At 36.5% G+C, this 24,626-nt stretch overlaps 3 protein-coding genes across 3 annotated transcripts; 2 read left to right on the top strand and 1 right to left on the bottom strand.

The window, feature by feature from the left end:
- The first annotated feature begins 32 nt into the window (after positions 1–32).
- LOC135692292 (evolutionarily conserved signaling intermediate in Toll pathway, mitochondrial) lies at positions 33–3,156 on the top strand. The gene is made up of 3 exons (XM_065210398.2): positions 33–978; positions 2,348–2,570; positions 2,913–3,156. Exons 1-3 carry the CDS (start codon positions 112–114, stop codon positions 3,059–3,061), a joined length of 1,239 nt encoding a protein of 412 aa, XP_065066470.1. The 5' UTR covers positions 33–111; the 3' UTR covers positions 3,062–3,156.
- Positions 3,157–4,908: 1,752 nt separating this feature from the next.
- Positions 4,909–12,900, top strand: LOC135691750 (allatostatin-A receptor). Its single transcript, XM_065209712.2, has 2 exons — positions 4,909–6,967; positions 9,167–12,900. The coding sequence occupies exons 1-2, from the start codon at positions 6,513–6,515 to the stop codon at positions 9,987–9,989; spliced, it is 1,278 nt and encodes a 425-aa protein (XP_065065784.2). The 5' UTR covers positions 4,909–6,512; the 3' UTR covers positions 9,990–12,900.
- On the bottom strand, positions 12,650–20,196 carry LOC135691749 (uncharacterized). The gene is made up of 3 exons (XM_065209711.2): positions 19,745–20,196; positions 16,925–17,682; positions 12,650–14,059 (listed from the first exon to the last, which is right to left on the bottom strand). Exons 1-3 carry the CDS (start codon positions 20,051–20,053, stop codon positions 12,742–12,744), a joined length of 2,385 nt encoding a protein of 794 aa, XP_065065783.2. The 5' UTR covers positions 20,054–20,196; the 3' UTR covers positions 12,650–12,741.
- Positions 20,197–24,626: the final 4,430 nt, after the last annotated feature.

Genomic DNA, 24,626 nt, shown 5'->3' with positions numbered 1-24,626 from the left:
ATGCAATGCGCGAATATAGTTTTTGATTACGAGACCAGAACATAATGGTGTCTACTGACTACTACTACTACTCGAGATTAAATTTCGTGGTCAAAATGTTGTTCTGGTAGCATGCTTAGATTAACAAATTTCATTGTTCAACCAACATTTTTTATGGAAAGGAGACTTTATATTTTCCGCCATTTATTTGGCAAGGCAGCTGTATCGGCGATTAGAAACAATAGAAGACACAATCTTTTACTAGCCGTAGGTATCACTGAACATAAACGGCCTAAAAGTGATATTGTACAAACGCCTGTTGATAGTAAAATTGCCCGGACTTCAGAGAAAGAGAAAGATGTTCAAGTTTCACACACCATGAAACACCTAATGAAAGGTGAAGACAAGTTTGCAAAAATCAAAAGAGTTAGTTTTTTTCGTGGCAAAATGGAACAAAGAATTGATAAGCGTCATATTCTTGCCTTTGAAAATGCACTAACGGAGGAAAGGACTAAAGAAGGATTTGTACGTGTTGTTCACGACTTTTTGGCCAAGGATAGACTGAAAAGAGGTCATCTTAGTTTTGTTAGCACGTCTCTGAATTACATGGATTCATTTGGTTTACACAAAGACCTTGATGTATACAATGAAATTTTAGAAGTTTTCCCAAAGTATGTTATTACTAACAAGACTCTACTGGATGCCCTATGGCCTAAACCCCATCCACAGATTGATATTGCTCTAGATTTACTAACTAAAATGGAGGACAATGGCATCAGGCCAGATGACTTGACATACACAATTTTGTTAGAAATATTTGGCAAAGCAGGTCTCCCAGTCCAGAAAGCTCAACGAATGGCATATTGGTTTGATAAATACCAGCACGCTAATCCTTATCTTGTTTCAGATGAAGATCTTAAGGATAGGTTTAAGCTTTGCAAATTGGCACTTACAAGAATGACTATGGATGAAGAAAATATCAAAGTGTACACATGTGAGGTAAGAACTGCCAATTCTTACTTGGACAGTTAGAGTTAGGCCAGTCTGCATTGCTTGAATTTAGCCCAAGGAAGTCCATTTTAGAGTCAATTCTTGTGCATTTGAGGCACAGGTCCAGAGAAACACTTGACTGGAACAGGAAGAGGAGATAGGGGGGGGGCACATCCACAGGAAAATCTTATAAGACCAGCCCTTTAGATGAGCAGATATTGCTTCTTTTTACAGACTATTTAGCAACACCCTTAAGATATTTTATACTTTTAATCAATTATTTAAAACAACTGACATGAGTAGAGCAATATAGATATATGTCGCAGGTGCACCTGGAAGCTAATTTGATGGGGCAGGGTAGATCTTCCCCCCGCATTACAAGGAATGGAGCCTACCTCTTAGGCCTAAGTCATACACCATCCATGTATCAATTTTCAGATTGATCTACCAAAGTTGTTACGATAAAGCAGCACTTTTTCCTACATTGTTGATTTCCTACAGTATTTGCTAATACCTAGCTTCCTGAAGGTAAGTCTTAGGCCCCTGAGAGCTGTGCTTATTAAACAGTAGCAATATTAAACAGCTCTTAGGTCCATGACTTATAATTTGAGCCCATTCTGTTGAACCTAAGCAGGGCTGTCTCACTAAGGGGGTGCAGCCAGCACCTTTCTAACACTAAGTATTTCATGAATTGCATCATAATTAGGGTACAGTAACCAAATTTGAATAAGTAAGAACAGGTCAAAAGAGATCAGGCAAATGTAGTTAACTATGGTAGATTTAAAAGCAAACTTTGATGAGTGTCTGGCATCTGTGGGGATGATCCCAATTTGAAATTGATGATTTGCCAAATATTGCAAATGTAACAAAAAATAATCCAAATGTTAAATATCACAAGGAAATACATGGAAAAATTAAAGATCACAAAACTAGCTCTGTTACTTCTCCCAATGCTTAACAGTTATTCCACTAAAATTGAGATAAGGAGCTTTACCTATTTCTATTACTCAATAAATTCAATTTTTATCCGGTTTTGTCCACTTTAAAGTGGGTGGCAGGATTCACACTTACTCACTATAACTGAAGTCTACTTTCTGTCATTATCCGAAAATTATGCTCTGAAGAGTGTTAAGGACGAAATGTTCTTTAGTATGCAATTTTCTGCTATTTCATTCCAACATTACTTTAATTTTGAATACTAAATTCAATTCTTGATAATTAATAATTATAATTTTTGTAAAAATTAGCATTGATCTTATAGCCAGACAATTTTTTTCTATTTGGTTTGTTGAAATATTTGATTTTGGCAAGCCTAATGCTTGTTTCAGCATAAGCATTTCAGCATATTTTTATTTGTTTCCTTTTTGAATGGTTTCAGGATGATCCTGGCAGTATTTATAAAAAGTCATTTATCATTGGATGCCAGAATGAGGAACAAAGAGAATTTCTTGCAACACATGATGCATCAAAAACACTTTATCTAGAAGGACCATACCATATCTGGATGAATCATATAAAGGAACAATATTACCTACTTAGGTCCCAACCAATTGATATGGAAAACCCAATAACACATGAAGATGATACAAGAGTGCGCGAAGGTATAGCTTATATCCTCATTGTTTAGAAACTTTTTAAGTTTAAATGAATCAAGAATGATTCAAGAGAGGTTGCTAGATATTTGCAAATTTATGAATAATTGAATTCTAAGACAGTTTGAATTTTTGAGGCAAATTATGAATCTTTGACAATCTTGGTAACATGAAAGAGGACAGAAGAGATGCAGCGAAATTAACATACTCAATAATTTAAAGATATTATGTACAAATGATATGAGTTTGCAGTAGGCAAACAAAAAGTACTTTTCCATGTGTTTTGCATGTAGTTGTTATGTTTTTCTCAATGTCTTCTTTTTAATTTTGCTATTTAATCCCATCATCCAGGTATGGTTGTTGGCCTATGCATGACAAATAAGTCAGTGAAAGAAGCATTGCAAAGTTGGTTAGTCCATCTGCAAGAAGACAACCCAAGACTGTCTAAGTTTAAAATAATTTTTAATGTCAATGTTCAAGATGAAATTGTCACTTTCTAAATAGATTAAGAAGAAATAAAAGCCATGAGTGTTTTTGCTTTTGTATGAAAAGTGATTTCTATTTTATGGTTTATGAAATAATATTGCGGGTTGAATCTGAACATAGAGTTGCTCTCTTTAGAAGGCTTCTTTTGACCTTAGGAATTTTCATATTTGGTTTTGAGGTAACAAATTACCATTTAATGTAGCAAATGTAACACAGAGAATGCTAATTTATACTAAAAATAAGCGTAAGAAACTTGAAGGTACTAGGGAAAGTTTATGCTTGAAAAATAGAGATAACTATTTAAATTTAGTTGAGAAGACAAAATATAAATATCTTTGTGTTCAAGTTGACAATAGTCTCAATTGGAAAAAGCACATTGAAAGACACTCTGCCAAAGTATCTAGAGCAATTGGTATTTTTAATTACACAAAGGTTTTCAAGTTTCTTCCTCTAAATTCCCTAAAAACACCTTTATCTAGCAACGTTGAACCCCACATCCACTACTGTTGCACTGTATAGGACTGTTGTGGCATTCCTGAAATCTCAAAACTTCAGAAGCTTTGAAACAGAGCTGCAAGTTTCATAACAAATATCAGCTTTGCCGCCTCTAGCAAACCCCTGTTTTAGAATCTAGGCCGGAAAACAGTCAATGACATGATTGAATAACCATGATACCGAAGTTAAGAAGGCAACGTCTCTTAGAAAATTTAAAACTTTGCTCTAAAAATTCTTTGTTTAATATCATACTTCAGACTTTTAGCTGTTCTATGTATATATATTTAAAAAAAAATTGACACATTAAAGGAAATAGAAAGGAAAAGATTGTAAGAGAGTATAAAAATTGCGATGGTAGGGGAGGTTAGAAGGGGTTGGATAGCATATTCTATCATGTTTAGATCTATTGTAACAATTTTTTATTTTATTCTATATTATGTTAGGTTTTCTTTAATTTTAGACGCATGGCCCCTTGTGAACCAGCACTCTGAATGGGCTATCATGTTTAAATGATTGAAAATGTAAATGTAAAAATATAAATTCATTAAAGGGCTAAAACAACAAGAAGGGCTTTGGCTACGTGAAACTTTGAAAATATCGTAATTTGAAGGAAAGTTGTCTAAGAGAACCCAGTTGCATGAAGATAGGCAGGAAAAGTGTTAGGGTGCTCGTGGAGTCTCAGGGGCCGATAGAAATTCCTATAATCATTCAGGATTTCAAGCAACAGAAATTGAACTTCAAGTCAAATTACTTATTTCGAAAACCAGTTTATGATAAGAAGGATAGGTGCACAATCCTGAGCAAATTTTTAATCAAATGAGAATTTCAATATGCAAGGTTATAGGACCCATTTTGTTGGAGCGCTTGGTCCCAAAATGCTCCGTGATTGGAAGCGAACTACTTTTAATCGTCCCTGTGCTGTAGTGGATAACAATATTGCCTCTTGCCCAGAGGTGGCGCCAGAAATCTTCCGACAGAGGGGCTGGAGCTTCCGACAGGGGGGCTAAAATGACTGAAATAAGCAGTTTTCGTACGTTATTTTGTCAAATTTGCTCCGACAATAACCTAAAATTTCCTCCGATGGGGGGCTAGATGCTTCCGACGGAGGGGCTGTAGCCCCCCTAGCCCTCCCCTGGCGCCATCACTGCTCTTGTCACAGTGGACAGACATGGACATACCGGTTCGTGCCCAACGCTCGAAAAATATAAGAAGATAGATATCAGATAAATTGGCAGGAAGGCCCAGGCAGAGTCTTTAGAACTTTAGAAAATCACGGAGCTTTATAAATGTGATTGTATACTTGGGTTTTCGAGAAACCCCCAAAAAATTTCTTCTCATTCGTACAACCTTGTCAGGTACACCTTTCGTCAAAACGGTTGTATGCATAACAGTATACCTTTTTGTTTACGAAGAATTGAGTACACTATGTATTTACATATATATAAATATATAGAGACACTTTTCCGTAACTTTTTTGCTATGCAAAGCATGCTCGTTTTCCTGTAATTAGGGTACCGATTTCTATCGGCCACGAAATGATGTTGACTCAAGCTCCTTACCCTGGGTACCAGACTCACTTCTATATACGGTACCCAGGCACCAATGTTAACCTTTTCAAGGCCATCGGAAGCGGGGCGAGATAATTGTGTGCAGCCCCCCGCCCCAATATAATTTCGTTCCGACGACACTGGGCCTTTTCTGCCTTTAAGCCCCGGCAAAATATCTGGACATTTGCACTGGTCACACACTGGACATTGCTCACTTGTTCAGAGTATGGACATCAAGAAAATATTGGTGGTGGCGTGGCAAAACGACTGAACATTGTCCAGTGAACTTTGTCCCTGTTGAAGAATGCGGGTGGGAAAACTGGCAACAGGGCATCTCTTTACCTTTGAAAATACACTTTTCATAGCCCTAACCGTGTTATCGTATGAATTAGAGTGTATTATTGAAGAATATCTAGGACTTGTTAGGTTCATTAAAATCACCATACTCGTGCTCTCTACCATCGCTTTCCGAATCATCGTTACTAACGAAATGCCTTTTTCTGCTATTCATCGAATTGAATTTTAACGTTGTTTCCATTTCGTTCGCGGTGTTTACTAGGAAAGTTTGTTGAAGATTTGAATATGGGAAATGAATTGACGCCAAATCAAACCATTAATCAATTGCGCTTGCGCGAACTGGACAGTGTTCAGTAGAGTGGCAAAACGACTGAACAATTTCTGTAAAACATCAGTGAACAAAATAAAACTAATTCTGTCCACTGAACATTTTTGGCTGCCTTCAAAATCGACTGAACAACACTCAACATCGCTGAACAAGACTGGACAAGGTGGCAAAACGACGCAACATTTACGCTGGACATTTGTCCAGTGCATGTTCAGTGAAAATGTCCAGTCGTTTTGCCGGGACATTAGACGGGATTTCTAAAGCAAAGGAAACATTTTATTGTAATTCTTTCTAATCTCAATGGTTGCATAGAATTTTAGCAGGCGGCTTCTTGGAAGCGATGCCGAGAACAATGCGAAGGTATCCTTGAGGATTTAATTTTCATTGCCTTTTGATTGAACACACTGGCACCGAAATTCAGGCTTTGTCTGTTGTCAAGTCATGCGACTCTAATGAAACTGTTTAATCACCTTGTGACTATTGTAGAATGCACATGAATATTGGGATTTACAAGGGACCTGTAACATTTGCGTTTCAACAAACAATCAATTGAAGTTTCAATTCCTGTTTGATGGAATCGTGATTATCGATTTGGTGTGAAAAACTCTGAGTCATTGGACGCTGGTTTCTGTCTTAAGATGATATCATTTGGAGAATTTTGTGTGTACGAAATAGGCCCTCGAATTGGTTAACCTTTCTTGCATGGATTTCATAATTGAAGATTGACTTGCGAAGTTTTCCAGAAAATCTGAATGAATCAACAAACTCGGACACCACAAAACGACATTTGACTGCGAGATGGAGTTCGGAACATACTGTGTTAATCGAGAAACTTTTGGAATTTCAATTAATAAAGAAATACTGAAACCAGTGAACACAACAAATTGTTCTATGTTTCATGACAGCAATAACAAAGACCTGTTTTCGCTTCCTTTGCGAATTGTCATCGGTGTGTCCTGGTTAATAGTCGTATTGATTGGAACTGTGGGAAATACGTTAGTCCTCTTCGTTATTGGCTATGTAAGATCAATGAGGACCATTCCGAACTGGCTTTTGTTTAATCTTGCAATAGCAGATGGCCTCATGACAATCATCGCCTTGCCGATCCTTGGTTTATTTCAAACCGTGTACTACCCCGTCTGGGAGATGCCGTACTGGAGTTGTTACGTACTGAACTGTTTCACTCACATCGGTGCCCTTGCATCTGGTTCATCTTTAGCAATCATTTCAGTACATCGTTTCATAATGATCAGGTAACTGCCTAATAAATAAATTTCTTAACGCTCTTCCCGCCCCCCCCCCCTCCCCCCTCATTCTATGTCTGTACTGTCGAAGATTTGGAAAGGTCTTTCTTTTCTTTTTTTCGTTACAAAATAACACAGTGGAATTAACAAGATTCAAAATTGCAATGTGGTTTCATTTAGAGATTCTAAAAGACATTACCAAAATTCAAACTATACTCTCCTCTATTTTGAATAATATCTCCATTCTATTCCAAATCCCGTTAGTTGTTACAGGAGCGTAACAGGACCCGGGACCCTACGGAAAAAACTGATACCGACTGCGCAGATCTAACTCTTGGAAACACAATAGCAAGGCTGAAAATGAGAAATTTTTCTCGTTATGCCTTGGCCAAACTGGGCAACATTGTTGTCCGACAATGTTGCTTCAAATTTTGTTGATTTTTTTGTCCTCGAAACTGGGCAACATTGTCGTGCAGCATCTTTTGCTGATGTTGTCAAAACAGCGCGCCAAATTTGAATTGATAAGTGGTTTCAAAAGTTTGGATAAGTATGGCTGAAAGAAAGCAAGCTACAGTCACTGGAAGCTGCTTTTGACACATCACAACACAATCGTGTTGCTTTTAGCACTCTTTGGTTGAGCACTCGCAGAAGCAGTAGCATTTGGCTGATTTGTTGTTTACAAGAACTATTCTTCCTCTCCATGGTTTCTTCCCATTCTGCAAAATAAACTCTGAAGCTTAGATTTTGACAGGCCATGTTAATTGAATCGAGTTGAGGATATTGTTTTGCAATACAACACTGCGCATGTTGATTTTTTCTCAGATGGGAAATTAAGGTGAATTGTTGCCCGACAATGTGGCCAAACTGGACAACGTAGAACTGACCAACAAATGTTGCCGAAAAATGTTTGAGCATGTTCAAACATTCGAGCAACAAATTTCTTAATTAATTTGTCGGCCGACATGGTGGCCAAACTGGAATATGAATATGACTTTGTGAATGTTGCTCGACAATGTTGCCCAGTTTGGCCAAGGCTTTAGCTAAGGGGAGCAGAGTTATTCTTAGAAAGTTTTTGAAAAATGAGGTTGACTTGAGCGAAGTCTTAAAAACATGAATAGAAAAATAATTTGGGGTCCCTTTTAGTCGGGAGCTTTTAGTTACAGAACTTAGGTGCCCTAAACTGCGTTACGCCACTGGGAATTGTCCCACACTTTTCAGTAAGATATACTTATTGTTGATAAATGATTACTGAAGATTTTCACTTTATAACACCTCTATTTTGATGCTCACGATCTTTGAAGCCCGTAGTTTTAGTATCTAAGGAGTTCGTATCTAGAGAAATGGTATGCAGTAGGCACCATACACAACCTGCTAGTAATCTCCTTTATAATTTTCTGTATTTTCTGTATATTCAGGAGTCCAGCTATGTAAAGACAGCCAATTCTGGTAATCAGACTACGGCCTCGATTTGGAAATCACTTCGAACTCCATCACAGCACGGGGGAAAATTGTATTGCACATGAACGTAAAAATCACAGTGTGCTAAGGTTTTCTAAGTCAAAAAGCTGCTTTTTGGCCGCTTTTTTGCTTATAACAATTTCCCCCGTGCTCTCCATTGCACTTTTTCAGCCCATTCTGGATCTATTAATCATCTTAGTTATTCCCTTGCTTGTGCTTGTATCGTAGGTTTTATGGTGAAATCTTTCCGGGTGAAACTTTCACTCAAAGTTGCTTTTCATAGTCAAATCCTTTAAAATGAACTGTCATAAAATTAGCAAACACTAGCACCATGAAAACTTAAGTGTAGACGAAAAGTCTTGTTCTCAATCTGATCAGATCGATTTCGATTTTCGCACTTGCAAGAAAGCCACCGTTACGAAAAAAAGCTGCTTGAGATTTCGAAGCCCCTGCAAAAATATTTCGAAATAGATAAAAAAAATACTAAAAAGGCTTTTCCAAGAGCCTGAAGGGTGTGGCCGAGAAAATTTATTTTCGTTCATTCCAGTTTTTTTCGAGCTGGCGACGCCACTGCTTAGTAGGTTTGGTAATGGATACCCTGGGTACCAGACTCACTATGTATAAAATAAAATAGAGTGTCTCTATTATTTTATATAGTGACCCAGGGTAGGTAATGGAATGTAACTTCGTATATTATGTAGGGTATGTATTAACTTTCTGAGCGGCTTCTAAGAATACTCTTGTATACAGGTATGCAAGGAAGATACACATCACAAAGAAGCATCTCATTGTAGCGATTGTTCTCATTTGGTTAATTGCAATCGGTGGAAGCGTCAGCTCAATGATGAGTGCGGGTGTTATTGGACTTGTCCGGCCTATATCCGGATCCTTGCGTCTGACAAGACTTTGCATACAAGTTAACTCAACAGAGTCAAGAGAAAATTTCCAGCTTTCCTTTCGACTTACCATGTACATCGTTTTTGCTTTGTTTCTGTTTTTATTGTACTCCAATATCGGATTGTTTATCTACAGAAGCAAAGCTCCAGGCCACCAAATGACAACTAACAAATCCGAAGCTAGAAAGCTACAAGCAGTAAGAATGCTGGCCACTGCAACAGCAGTCATGATTATTTCCTACTTGCCATACATGGTCTTAGTAGGTTTGACGTTATTTGCAAAGCCAGGCTACTTCAGCGATGTGTTTGCGATTGAAATTCTTTGTAATATATTCAGCGGTCTGAATCACGTCGTCAATCCATTTATATACTGTGCATTGAGCTCAAACTTTAGCGAGGCGTTCAAGAAGTTCTTTAGACGGATAAAAAACAGGAAAGAGGACATCGATGCCAGCAGCAAGGGAACGACTAAAGTGAACTTGAAAAAGGTATCTAGCATTGGACTGCTCGGGAAAAAAGGGAATATGATTAGCGGGAATGACGTCAGTGTAAATAGTGAATCCAAGACTCTACCTGCAGTAGCTAGCCAGATAACACTGAATAGTTTTTTAGAAGATTCTTTCGAACAAATGACAGGACAGGCAAATGAATCAATTTGTGTAGACTCAAAGCTTTGAAACAATGCTTATAACAGAATGTTTATCCGAATTAACAAAATTAACAGAATTAACAAATTAAATTTTTGTCTTTTTTTGGTTGTTACTCGGGCTAACGGGTAAAGTCTGTCACGAATCATTCTTGTCAATCAAAAATAGGAACCGAACGCCAGAAGCAAAGGATTCATTTTTTTTTACTCTAAGTCAAGACTCTTAGGATAATTAGTTATCTATTAGCTACTGAATTCTGGCCTTTGCATTTTTGATCTCTTAACTACTAGCCGTTCAAAATTTCAAGCGTATTTTACATATTTAAAGTGGTACACCCACATTCTGAATTTCTATTTTTTAGAATTAATAAATTTTATGATAAAATTTAAAGGATGCCATAAAATATACGTGAATATAGTAAATTAAGTGAGACGTATGAAATCTCAAATTACAGACCCGAAGCTAACTCAATTTTGCATAACAATTCCTGACGATCTGGAACGGCATAACAATTCCAGACGATCTTAGCAAAATAGATATTGGCAAAATCACGTCTTTGGAAATTATGGAAGGGGGCACCAGCCTCGCAGCTCTCTGTTCGCTACACTCTTTATAGAGCAGGAGATTTGATAAGAACCGGATAATTACTCCGATTTGATAAGGAAAGTGCCGGTAAGTTGAGTAGATCATATTGAACCGAATACTTTGTCTACCTGACTGTAAGAGCTCTCCAACGAAGTTACGTTATAATAACATACATCTAAGACGTCAAAGACGGGCAACCTTTAGGACTTGAGGCAAAATTTACGACGTTTCCAGCCCCAGCCCCAGCGCCGAGACTACCGAATTCATGTTTAAAGTTACTAGAAGAAACGCGCAGAACCTTTATGTTGAGTATATGAATTTTTGTGAAGTTTCTTGTTGATGAACATCATCAGGGCCTCCGACGGAGGGCCTCCCACTTTTTGCAAGACAATAAAACATTTTCAAAACCAGTTGTTATGGGTGGTAAACTTTTCCTACCCCCCCCCCCCCTTTCACCCTTTCTTTAATTTCATAGCTTGAGATACCTCGAAAGACCTCTATTTTAAATTCCATCTAATACTCTTCTGAAAAAGCTCTGACCACTAGAAATTTGCTGACAGGCTATTGCTGGCATTGACTGAACACTTTTTTAGTTGTCTAAGCTGTTACTTCAAAGAATGGTTTTTAATTTTGTTTAACCTGCCGTCGTTTCATCAGGAATCAAATTTTCTCCTATTCATTATCCCAAGTTGTTTCTCGAACGTAGCGATTTTCAGTGATGTTAATTGCTGCATGAATCATTAATAGAAATGCTAACAAGATTCACTTTTCTGGTTTATACTTTAAACAAAAGGGTCACAGTTTGTCTTAAACTCACACGGGGCGCCAGTGTTTAGAATGTTTTTGCAAATGAGGTCTTCAACGTGATATCAATCAGCTAATACACACTTACTAAAACATCTTAGTAGACCCCCTCTGTTGGGAAATTAATAGACATATCGGGCTGCTAATTTTTTCTTGGGTTCAAAAGCTTAGCATTTACATTAATCACATTGCTACGATGTGCCGGATGCGGCGATCTTACTGATTAAGATAAGAATCGACCTGATGAGGTTATAAACTTGTTTCTGGTAGAAAAACTCACGCAATTTTCCATTTTTTAAGACCCCGGACCTATTTCATCATGTTCGAGAAGTCTTATGAAGGCTAAAGGGCTAATCAAATTCAATTAAAATAGCAATTAAGACATTTGTTCCAATAAGTTTTGCTTTCGAATCTATGTTGAAACCTGCTAAAAGTGCAGCTATTGTTAGTTTTCTTCTGCAAGCAATGAAACACAATCACCGGAACTTTAGAACTTTTCTATACGGCGTTGCATGTTCGTTTTCGGAGTTTCTACTCTGAAATTAGCTCAACTTTGTAATAAGAAAAAATAAATATTTGTGGATATTGGTTGATAGAGGGCATTCATATGATTTCTTTAAGCCGTGCGGGCTGAAAATCGAGTTTTTCTACAAACAGTGGAAATCATATAACATAGGCATATTTGAATATCTATCTTTGGGTATAGTACGGATACACCATAAAAACGGCGAATGTCTTTTTTTAAAATATGGGGCTAAAGAATCGGCTGACGCCAATGCCAAAGCAACAACCCTATTTTAAGTCTCTAATTAATTTGAGCATTCCAAAGTGAACTTCTTTCTGTTGAATCTCTTTTCCATCAATCAAAGATTCAGACGCTTGACCAATTCTCCTCCTCTCCTTGATATGTGGGCGCAAAAATTTTCTCCTTTTCTTGCCGAGGTGTGTTTGAAAATAAATGCATGCAAAATAATTTTTAATGAGGATAAGTAGCCTGAATATTTTAACTTTTTGCCATTCACCAAAGTCACCAAACATGTTTGTAAAATATAATTATAAAAGTTTATGCAACAAGAAGTAAATTCTTTATCATTTAACTGAAGCTGTCTATGGCAAATGTAGGAGGCCTCCTTCAAGACCTATCCTAATAAATCAGTATTCTTATATCAGATTTGATTACGCTTATAGTATGTTTTTACTTAGTTAATAAATAAGTTGAAAAAATGACAATGTGATAAATAGCCAAAGCAATCCACAGAATTTCTAAGATGTTTGGAAGAGTAGTGACAAAACAGAATCAATTTCATAGAGCAAAAGAATGACTGAACATATCTAATTTTCTTTGAATTATTCATTATTCACTATGCACAACTTTGAAAATAATTTACAAAGTCTACTTCGCCCATGAATTGTGAATAACTGGAGCAGGTCTTTGCTGCCAAGAAGGATGTTTTTTTGGCTTTGAAAATGACGGAAGAGCTGGAAAGTCAGAGTCAATATGAGTGTCCATATGACTTGCAACCTCCTTTCGCGTTATAGTTTCTCCACATTCTTTGCAAGTGGTAAAATCCTTATCTTGTCGCTTCTTTACAGCTAAGGAAGGCTGATTAGCAGCTTCTGCGGAAGATTTTGTAGTATTGTTGTCACTTTTTCTACTACTCTCACTTAGTATTGACCCATTTGCCTCTGTCCAGGCTGACTTTGGTTCTGCAGGAACAGCATGTTTTCTGATTTGACCCATTTCTTCCCCCTTTGTGAGAATTGGGAACATTTGCATGCCAATATGTATCTTCCATAACTGTTTTTGTTTTCCTTTGTCAGGCAGCAATTCAACAAGTTCACTAAAAACAAGATCCAGATTTTTACCAAAAAGGTCTTGCGTACTTTTATAATATTCAGTGTCTGTTATGTCAGACCTTCGAAAACTTCCACTCAGTTCCCTAAATTTGGCAAAATTTTCCTCGCTCAGTAAACTTCTTATCAAACCAACCAAAGCTGCATTTCTTTCTTTTGCATCTTCAGGGTTTGAATTCTCAATATTTGACACTTTGCTTTCTGAATTGAACCCAGGAGGTAGTTTCTTAGTTACTGTAGGTTCTGAGATTCCCACTGAAAGCCCTTGTTTACTGAATCCTGGAGGTAGATTCTTAGTTACTGGTGGTTCTGAGTTTCCCACTGAAAGGCCTGGTGGCACCTTTTTCTGTCCTGATGATGCTCTGTTTATTCCAGGTGGAGGTTTGACACTTTTTTGCATTTCCGATGTCTGTTTTTTATCAACATGATCTGATTTCTGCTTTTGCATTGATTTGGCTTTCTTTTTATCACTTTGATCAATACCATTAACAACATTTTGGCTTCCATTATGTTGCAGCATTAAAGAGGAATCTTTGGGTTGTGCACCAGTTCCACTGTGTTCACCAAGAGGTGGAAATGCAGCATCATAACGTTTTCCTTCTGGGTTACTCCTATGTGTACTCACATTACCTTTTGACTTAGATCTTAAAGGCTCAGACTTCTTAGAATGAGTCCCGATCCTATCAGCCATGGTCTTTGTTTTCTTCTCCACATCATTATTTGCTTGTGATGGTTGGCTGCTTGGAAGAAATGGCGTTGCATCAGCACTCAAAGGACTTGTTGACTTGACATTCTGTCTAGATGCTTCAGAAATTACAGCATTCTTGTTAATGCCATCAGATTCTTCATCAGAAGGACTAAAAAATAAGCAGAACACACCTAATTATTTTCATTGTTCCAAAGATGTCATGGGTTAAAATTTCTGGATAAAATTTAATTAATGTTGTAAAAAGCAAATACAAAATCAGTCCTGTTGTGTTTTTTAATACACGCACAGTAACACAGTTTGATTATTTTTTTCTTGTTTGTTTCTTTCAATTTATTGTTAATTTTCTTTAAAGTAGCTTTTAATTTCGTTTTAGTTCATTTTTTTCATTTTTTCTTGAACCATTCCCATTACTCCCGTTCTACTTTGATTTGGTCATGAGGTCTCCATAAAAATCGTAAGGTCTCCATTTTATGGATTGCATGCCATCAACAGAACAAACCTTAGATAAGTGGAACCCTTTAAAAACCTATGAGAAAGAGGAGTGGAAAATAAGGTTTGGGAAATAATTTGGCAGTATTAAATAAATGACAACAATAGCATATGAACCAAATAAAGCGAATTTATTTATGTTTCTCTAGATAAGAATTAGCCAATGAAACTCAAAGAGAAACTTTAGAACAGTGACAGAAAGATAAGCTTTAACAAGTAAAGAAGGAAAACTACTAGATAGAACAGAAATGTCTATGTCAATATTGATGCTGAGTCATACTTTCAAAGAGAAAAAACAATGAAGATATAACAGCAGAGGCAGGTGTGGTAGCGATAATAGAGAAGATAAGAGCAACTAGCATGAAGCAGCTTCCACACTTGATAAAAGGTTGAAGATTAGTTGGCAGACAGAGAATTGGATGAAGAGATGCATTGGAGAAGGAGATGCTAAATTTACAATGTTAAAATTCTGAAATAATGATGTAGAAGACAGAGAACTGTGGAGACAAATGAGAGTAATGGACCCCTTCATAGATTGAGGCAAAAAAGGAGAAGATTACTTGAAAATATCAGAATTTAAAAATTTATACATGAAATTCTTACTGTGGGAACAAAAATTCTAAGAACAAATTATTATTGTGTATGTGTGTTTTTAATTATGGTTTTTGAACTCAATATAGGTACCAAGTTATTTTATATATATTTTGTCGTATAACGCCAGGCCTGGCCATGAGCATTTTAGCATGGCGAGTGGTACATCACTCTCCTCAGTAAAGTCAGGCGGGCAATTTTTAGTCTCTTGAAAATTGTCAATTAAAGTGTATGAATAAACAACAGTCTTTAACTCATATGCTCCAGCATTATCAAATTACTTCGCTTTGATTCCCAGTGTCTATTGTTCAAAATTCAGTCTCACATCCCGGTGAAAATGGCTTCCGCCTCAAAATATTTTACCTGTTGTTTCAAAATGACTTATAGCTCGGAGACAAAAATAATTATAGAAAAGTTTTAGGTTAGAGGATGCTCTTTTAGGTTATCAAATCAGCTAGGTTTACAAAACAAGATGGCAATTCTCCAACAGAAATAAAACGATAGTTTGGTATAGTCACAAATCAACAACATTCTCACTAACAAGATTTGAACAGAACCAAAATTAAATCACATAGTGTGATTTTGATATAACATTAGTACAAACTAGCATTCATTTGAAAACTATTTTGATGTTCAAGTACTTGAAGGCTTGTTATTTCCGAGTTCGTTGTCACAGGAACATACAAGTATTCTATTAAGGTTACAGTAGACGTTTTCTGGATGAAAAAATTCATTTTCCGATTGCTTCACATTCAAGTAGCTGAACTTTCAAGGCACACAGTGATACCAAATTTGAAACTAAGAGAAATTTTGAAAATGGAAAAAATCCCCAAGTAAACGAAGGTTTCCATAATAACTTCTGTATCAAAACTTTTAGTTTAGGTCTGAAAATCGCTTGACCTGTTAAGCCGATTATCGTTGCTTTGCAGTGGTCGCATGTCTCATTTACATGGCACATCCATGTATCCCATGTATGGCATGTTTACTTAGGCAGGCTTAATGATCTTAAAGCTTCAATTAACTTGAACCGGATTAGACTGCTGTTTACAAGTGTACCTTGCAAGTGCCACCAGTAAAATCCCATTTTCTCAGGACTCACAATTCCTCTATATACAGGTACCAAAAAGCTATTTTGTACCAAAGGAACCAATTGAATTGCTCAAAAATTAGCACACGACCAGGACAGACATTGGGTAAACAAAGTGTGTCTCAAGATTTTTTTATTTGCTCTGGTCCGTCGAAAAAATGTTTGCCAATTTTTGACAGGGTATAGTTTCAAGGGGAGGAGAAATTTGAAAAATCTTTGGTAGCCGAGAATCTGAGCTTTTTGCTGATGTAAGTCAAATTTTGATAACTCAAACGCAAGAGTGAAAAATAGCTTTTGAAGGTGGTACGCTCATTCAAGCAATAAAATTGCCTGGAAAGTATCATTTTACATTTTTTGCCAATTATTTTGATATGGTTGGAATCATTGCCACATTCTTGTGCATTGAATGATGTATAGTTTAATCTGATTCCATTAATAGTTTGGCTTTTAGGGAGTGAAAACCAAATATCATCAAAAATGTTACCGTAACCTGAAGCAAAACTAATTAATTGAGCTAGTACTGGAAATTTTAAGATTAAAAGATTTTGAGAGATGACAGTTTTGTACCCGTCCTTAAAAAGCTATATCTATCAGTGGGGGATCTCCTGTATACTTTAATTATCATTATAGCCAGTTATAAGAAACCACGACTGTTCAAAAATAACTTTAAGTTATTTAGCGCCAAGTTGCACCAAATGAACATCACCATCTTCTTTGAGATGAGTGATGAATAGCTCACCTCGCTAGCCCGAGGCAAACGTGGAGGCACCAGGTCTATAACACACAAGATCTCATTAAATTATTAGCTCATACTACCAGTGACTGAAAACATGAAATTTGACTTACACATTTGCCTCTGCAGAATCTTTATTCACAGTCACTTTTTTCGAAGCTCGTTCTTGCCTACTTGGTATTCGCCTTTCACCATTAAGTCTTTGTTGGTATTGTTTTCTTGTCCCATAATCGATTTCCACATTCAATTGTCTTGCCTGCTTTGCTGCCATCTTTGTAAGCTTTTTACTATGCTTTCCTAGTTTATGAGCCTGGTAGTCAATATCTGTTCTGAATACTGAAGTGTATTTCTCATGTAAGCATTCATCTTCCTCACAAAGAAAATGTTCACTGCGAAAATGGGCCCTCAGATCTTCATATGTTTCATAGTATTCTTGTTTTCCATCTTTTTCGCAAAAGTGACACCAAAAGTGATTCTTTCTCAGATGTAGCAACAACTCATCATTATCAAAATATCTTTCATTGCAAAATTCACATTGTGGGTGGCCTTTATAAGATTTATCATCTGAGTCTCCAGATTTCCTATGTGTTACCAGCTCGCTACGAGTGTAAACACGAAACTCATATGGAAAAATTTTCAGATTTTGCAGACATATGTCACAATACTGTTTTTCATGCTTATGCCTTACATGACGTCGCAGATCCTCAAATCTTGCACTCTTCTCATCACAAAGAGGGCATTTGTTCAGAAGCAAGTCTTGAAATTTCTTTTTGATTTCCATGCTTTCAAAAAAGATACCATATTTCAAATTTGATAGCATTTTATTGACAATCATGTCAGCAAATGGAAGGCTCTTTTCCATGAACACTATCTGAAAATGAAGTTAAAAAGCATCATCAAAGATCATCATATAAACAAAACAATCATTACCAATCAAGTTCTGAATCCACAAGCATAAACTGAATCTACATTATTGGGTATTTTGTTTACATTTGTATATATCGAAGTTGAAGACCAGGAGTATATATAGTCCCTTTTTTATAATAATTGTTCCTAGAAAAGTGATATATGTTAAAATCACTACAAGGCATTACCAAATGAATATGTTTTTGAGGAGAAGGTTTTATCAAACAGAACTTCTTTTAAAATTTTGATAATAAAGTGGCTGTATGCATATATGCAAGAATTTTTCTTATTTTCCGCACACAAATTGTTGTGTAGTTTAGCTACTTCCCTATTTTGATTTATTTGATAGTTTCAAGCTTTCTTTGCATCTCAAGTACCAAATTCAATGATGATGTACATTATTTATAAAACTACTTGTTGCCTTTATAATATTTTCAAGGGCTTTAAAATGTCCGGCAGCGGCGCTGCCAGACAATTTTTTGTCACAAATTCATTGCAGGAAATTGATGATGTTTACCAGGAAATTTTTAGCGTGAAATCTCCATTGCTTGATTTTAATATGAACATTGAATTCATGTTGCAATATTTCTACGGAATGCTTTTTTCTTGTGATATACATACATACTGTATAATTTTTGTTCTGCACTACTAACAAAAAACGAAGATTAGCTTCCAATCATCTGGTATTATAAGCATCTGTTATGCCAAATTTTCCGTGCATGATTTTCAGCTACTAATTTAATTCCAGCAAGCTAAAACAAAGTTCATTTCTTTTTTTACATTAGCCATTCTATATATGTAAAGACACTTAAAGACAGCCAATCTTGTTAGGTCAATTGTTTTGGAGGTGAACATGCCCCAAAACCTGTGTGGATGTGTCCATTATTATTCGTATTTTTCTATTGGCATTCGCATAAATTTTTCATCACTTGCTTTATAGAATGTAAGCGTTTTGGTCTTGAATCTTTGCCTCTAGCACAGACCCTGATTTAAAAACATTTATTTTAACCATTGAAAAATAAAATAGTATTCTTACATGTTGTATGAACTACTAGCTTTGATGATAAACCCACCCAGAGCAAGATGTATAGATACATCAATACTTATAAAGTATCTAGTTTGCTAGTACTGATAGAAAATTAATCAAGGTTATTATAGATTTTCAGATCTACTTTCTTTAACCTTGAAAACAAACTATGAGTTTTGTGCTTGATCGCGTTCTCCTTGATCATCTAATACAGTATAAACAAAATGATTCCTATTTCGAATAGCTATGATCAAGACTGCAGGACCAATAATTAATTATTTTTAGTGTGACAGTTTGTTTTAGGACAAATTTTTAAACAAATCTAAGCAACTTGAAATATAAATTTCAGTGGCTGGAAACTTTCTCGAAGCTTTGCAGGAAATCTTGAATTTTTTTTATTTTGCTGCCAGGAAGAAAATTTTTTTTCAAGGCCTGATATTTTCGAACTTTATCATCCTGGCTATTAGAAGATCCTCTAAACATATTTCACATCAACACTGAAAAGCCAATCACAGAAAGTACTGATACTGAAGAAGTAGCCTATTTAATTTAGACACTCGTTATGTAACACAAAATAATTTTTTAGCAAGAATCTCTGCTGGACTCGTTTTAAATCAAAATACCTTCCTAGCACATATTTTAAAATACACCCCAGATATAGCTTGTTCTTTATCGTTTGAAAAATTTCAAGAAGATGTTGGTTTGTCTTGATAAGCTACCCAACAGTGTTCAATTGTATTTGGCGGTGTTTTAAACCATGTGAATCTGGAAGTCAAAAAGTTTTATGTATTTGTGTTTTGTATTTGTATTTGTTTCTACCTAGCACCCGAAGATAGTTTTTAGGACACTGAGAAGCTTATGCTTATCGAGCAGTGGTCCTTCCTCTCGATGTGACCACACCTCGTGATTCCTATGCCTGGATGTGCATTGTGGTGCAAAGGATATCTATCATCATAACAAAGATTTTACAATGAAGTATTGTCATCGTATTTTTAGTTACCTGATTCAATTCAAGTCTGCAAACAGCACAGTAGTTTTCCTGACATAAAACTCTCATTCTACTGCAGCACTTGTAGCAAATAACATGATCACAAGATCCTTTCGCAAATATTTCTATATCTTCACAGCATATATCACAAGAATTTCCAAATGGCTCCTCTTCCTCTTCTCTTAAACCTTGGTTATTGACTTCCGACGTATTTTCTTTCTTGAAAACTTTTCTCATTCTTGGTGGCCTAGCATCGGATGGGTCCGTCTTGCTACTCCCAAATTTCATCGTTTTCTTTTTTTTATCCGATTTTGGTGGCATCGTTGAAACAGTTTGTGTCTTGAAGAAGATTGGAAAGTTGTACTTAGAAACCGTGTTGACGTGTAAAGGTGAGATTTCTGTTGTAAGGGTGAAGGCAGTGGGTTGTAAGGCTAGGCCACAGCTAAACGTATGGATTGAAATGCGCGAGAGATGATTTTATCAATGCGCAGTACCGCTGACCACAGCAATTTAGAAAATGTGGCAAGTTGCTATTTTCGGAACAGAACGTGGTTACAATTTATTGCACCACACTAAAATGATTTAACATTCTTTTACGTAAAACGTTAGTTTCACGCAAGTTTTTATTTCAGATAAACTAGATACGCAAAAGATGTTTACAGATGTAAGCAGAAATGGCAACCGTTAGAAAAATGATAAGCTATTTTCTGACGTAAACAAGCTTTGGAATTACGAACAAGAGTTTCTGATTACTCTCAAATTTCCAACTAACAGCCCCCCCCCCCCCCAGAAAAAACACCGGTATTTGTGTCCAATTTCTTGTGTTTAGGAAAGTTCGGACCATTATTAACCCTAAAATCTCCTACATTTATTATGTTGACCATTTAATAGCAAATAATCGTCAATTTATTAAGTTGTAATATTTCAGTCCAGGACAGGTAAGAAGTTTTTCGTGTTTCAGCAACATTTGAACTGCTATTCAATGCAAAAGATGTATACCTGTAGGCATTTCATAATGTTGCATTCCTAGCGATGCCATCATCTTGAATTTTAAAGACATAAAGTAAGAAGGCTTTTATGAAGCTCTATGCCTTCTTCAACTTTTTGAGTTATCTTTATCGATGCCTCTCTGATCACATAACTACTTAGCATAAATTGAAGGGGTCTTTTATAGCATGTCTTCTCCATAAGTAAGTAGATTAGCTTGCTTGTCGTATTTACTCGTGCTGTTTGCTGGATGTTAAAGCAAGATTTGTATTGCGTTGCCATGGCTCCGACATAGGTTGGAAAGATGGGTGGCCAAGAGAAAATTTAACACCCATAACGAAAATTTTCGAAAAGAAGCTCCATTGTTTTGCAAAAAAGTGGTCTTGGTTGTGTATTGAAACAATTAAGGGTGTTTTATAATTGGTGATGTCGATCTAATCATGAACTAAATTATTGATTCAGGTGACATCTTCTTGTAAGGGTCAAAAACAAAAGTTTAGAGTCTCGGAAAAACAAAAGTTTTAGAAAGTTTGAGAAGTTTAAGACCTTTGACATTGGCAGGGGCGTCACAACCCAGGGGTGTGGGGGTGTCACACCCCCCAATAGTATCTCAATAGGAAATTTCAGGCAAAATCCGCTCGGTGGAAGAAACGCTTTAGGTATCTCAGAGACCTTCATGTCATAAAATCAATAAAGGATCAAGCACAGGTAGTTGCTCCGTTGGTTAAATATGATATTCCTTGATATGAATGAAGGTAAACAAACTAATGATTTGAAGATTTCTTGTTGGCACTAAATCTAAAAATCCAGGCCCTCTCTAGGTAAAATCGTGTCCTCTGTCCATTTCCCATAAAGTTTCTCGGTAGAAGCGTCAACTGCCTTTCACTACGAGCTCCAGATTTATTCTAACATTCAAAAGGCATGCTAAGATTGAAAGAAGGATCTAAATTGACAACCAGTGCTTCTTGTTACCTAGCTAAAGAAGTAACTGACAACATGGTATTTTTCAAGACTGCGGCGAAATTGTACCAGTTATTTTTATCTGCTGTTAAATTTCTTTGCAAAAAAATACTTTTCAATAGGATTAGGAGGATTGCTTTAGTGAAATGTGCTTGAAAGAGTGCATTTTCCAGGTAACTAGAAGCATCAAATTTCGAAAATTTCCTGTTTCATTGGCGGCAACCATGGTGCTGCCTCGGGTAGTGACTATATCCTTTGCCCGATATAGAGATTTGATAAAACTATTAGGAAAGTCGGCTAATGTCGTATAAAAATGAATAGTTGCTAAATATATACAGAGTTAGATTGACAAAATGTATCAAAGAGGTTTGTGACAGTAAATAAAGAATTTCAGGCATTAATTTCTTAATCAGGTAAATTTGTAGTCCATACCCCCCCAAACAAGGCTTGCTTCGCGTCGCAATGGGCCCCACATCCAAGAAAAAAGATGGAAACTGTAAAGAACAAGGGCACCGCAGATGTTTTTGGCCCCGGGGCCCCGCACTTCCTAAAGCCGCCACTGTTTGGAACTGGAAAATTGTTCATTTTCATTAGAAAAAGCCTTTTTGTGCACAGTATTTGTGCATATAAGTGCATTAACCATATAGGCCCATACACAGAAAAAACTTGTAAAAGATAATAGAAGGAATTCGAGTCAGTATCACGGTGTGCATGAAAAGAATTCTGAGGTGTGGGCCCCATTTAAAGATATGGATATGTTCTGTAGAAAGTTCTGTACAACTGAAAGACAATAACCGTACGTTTATGTTGCATGTACACATGCGAGCTACAATTTCTCCTCAGAAGTTGTTAATGAGCTAATGGGATAATGTCCAAATGTAATGTAATGAAAAATAATGAGAACTAGTCAAATTTTGGCCAGTAAGTGCGAGAGGAATTGTTTTTGAGAACTGCCAAATACCAAGAGCTTTGAACAGGGGCGGACTGGCTGGTCGGGCTATTCGGGCGATCGCCCGAAGGGCCGGTCGGTTTAAAGGCCGGTTGATAAAAGTGCAAAAAAAATAAGTTAGCTTAAAAAGTGAATGCAAGGCGAAAAATTATACCCACGCGTTGATCTGTTTGCCTTGAATTTTCAGAGACTTTGTGGGAAAGAATAAATATACACGCGAGTAATCTAAAACCATTAAAATTATGAATTCATTATTGTCACCGCAGCCCAAAGCCCAAACACACTTCTTCAGGAAACATTGACATCTTGTTATATTTTCTCTTGACCGTATTTCCTTTTGACGACATTCTTTACTGCAACACCCCTGTTTCAATGCGACACATAAGATTTTAACCTGCCCTGGTGTCTTTTTACTTAGCTTTTGCTTGAAGCTGGTCATGTTTTTTGCCTAAGCACATGCTATTGCTTAATGTAATACATTTAAAAGTCCAAAAATTAGAGTTCACTAAGCGATTTGCTCTGTGATGTGAAAACAGGGACGGATCCAGTGCAAATTTGAAGGAGGGGCAGTTGGTAGTCGGGGCGCTAAAAAATTTGCAAAAATTGGTGACGAGAGTTCGCTGTATACAACAATTTCAGATCCATTTTCGGAATAAACAACATAACTTCTTGAAAGTAATCTTGAAGCAAATTAACTTATCGGTCTCAGAAACTTTTTCACTTGATTCTGGTTCTTCAGAAGGGGCGCATAATTTCCAAAAAAGGGGCGCCAGACTTGCTTCAACTCGTTGAGGGAGGGGCAACTGCCCCTAGTTGCCCCCCCCCCCCTTGAATCCGCCACTGATGTGGAGCAATGAAGAGGACATACGTAGAACGAGAGAAGAGCAAGAAGACTTCAACCAAAGGTGGTGCACAGAAATTTATAGAGGAAAAGCTGTGAGACTTAAAAAGGATTCAGCTACGATACAAAGCTTTTTTATCAAGCAAATTCCACAAACGTTACAAAAACAGCAGGGTCTTGTTCTTGCTCCTTTCACTAAACTCATACAAGTTATGGTAAGTTTATCAGGCCTATACTATCATAAGTCAAATGATACCCCGCCCAACAGGGGTATGGTGCTACACAATAAATTTCAACAGGGGGGGGGCATGTTTTCTTTTTGGGGTCAGAAATTGAGGAATTGATATTTTTGGGTTGCTGAAAATCATTGTGGTTTTCCGGAGGATTAGAAAATTATTTGTCATAAGTGGAGTGTGATAGAAGCTTTTCCACTTTAAATAAATAAAGAACAGGTTACGTAGTAGTTTTTCGCAGCCAAACCTGGAGTCCTTCATGTTAATGTTTTTAGAAATAACCTGTTAGATGACATCCAGAACGATCACATTATCAACATATAAGTTACTGTATTTAGAAAAAAAGTCAAACTAATGAGTTAAAATTTTTGCTTATTTACTATTTTGTCAGCAAATGACATATTTAACATGTTCTGTTAACCATGTTCTGTTAACCAGCATTCATCCATGAACACAATTACTGAATTTAAAAACTTGTTTTCCTTACAGACTAACATTTACTTGCATTTTCCGAGGAGTTTTTTATTTGCTATTATTGTGGGCCGGTTTGATCAAAATTTGCCCGGGCCAAAAAAATTAGCCAGTCCGCCCCTGGCTTTGAATGTATAGCAGACATGCATTTTGTCTTAGGTGACGCCTATGACAACTTAAAAACATTCACTTTCAGGTTTCAGAACAGATGCTTTAAATTGACCAAGTTATCTGGATGCCATTGTAAATTTTGTTATTATATAAAGGCGGAAAAATAACGTAATGCAGTTTAACTTCCAGATTCTCTGACAAAAGTTTTGTCGAGGAGGGGGGTGGTAATTAAATGAATGGTCGCAAAAACAAATAATATTACAAAATGCGAGTGAAGCATGCCAGGATTCGAGGGCCCTGAATATCGAGTATAACATAGCAAAATTTTAGTCTTAAGAGCAT

This window comes from Rhopilema esculentum, chromosome 13, assembly GCF_057945365.1.
Source record: "Rhopilema esculentum isolate cy_ngs chromosome 13, ASM5794536v1, whole genome shotgun sequence".
Classification (NCBI taxonomy): Eukaryota; Metazoa; Cnidaria; class Scyphozoa; order Rhizostomeae; family Rhizostomatidae; genus Rhopilema; species Rhopilema esculentum.
The sequence above is the reverse complement of the archived record's forward strand: the minus strand, read 5'-3'. Positions and strand labels throughout refer to the sequence as shown.

Excerpts from the sequence above, each read along its gene's own strand:
- LOC135692292 (XM_065210398.2), top strand. The coding sequence starts at position 112 with ATGCTTAGATTAACAAATTTCATTGTTCAACCAACATTTTTTATGGAA. Across the intron at positions 979-2,347 it reads TCAAAGTGTACACATGTGAG|GATGATCCTGGCAGTATTTA; the intron begins GTAAGAACTGCC and ends GAATGGTTTCAG. Across the intron at positions 2,571-2,912 it reads TGATACAAGAGTGCGCGAAG|GTATGGTTGTTGGCCTATGC; the intron begins GTATAGCTTATA and ends CCCATCATCCAG.
- LOC135691750 (XM_065209712.2), top strand. The coding sequence starts at position 6,513 with ATGGAGTTCGGAACATACTGTGTTAATCGAGAAACTTTTGGAATTTCA. Across the intron at positions 6,968-9,166 it reads CATCGTTTCATAATGATCAG|GTATGCAAGGAAGATACACA; the intron begins GTAACTGCCTAA and ends TCTTGTATACAG.
- LOC135691749 (XM_065209711.2), bottom strand. The coding sequence starts at position 20,053 with ATGCCACCAAAATCGGATAAAAAAAAGAAAACGATGAAATTTGGGAGT. Across the intron at positions 17,683-19,744 it reads GCAGACTTGAATTGAATCAG|ATAGTGTTCATGGAAAAGAG; the intron begins GTAACTAAAAAT and ends CTTCATTTTCAG. Across the intron at positions 14,060-16,924 it reads GATTCTGCAGAGGCAAATGT|TCCTTCTGATGAAGAATCTG; the intron begins GTAAGTCAAATT and ends CTTATTTTTTAG.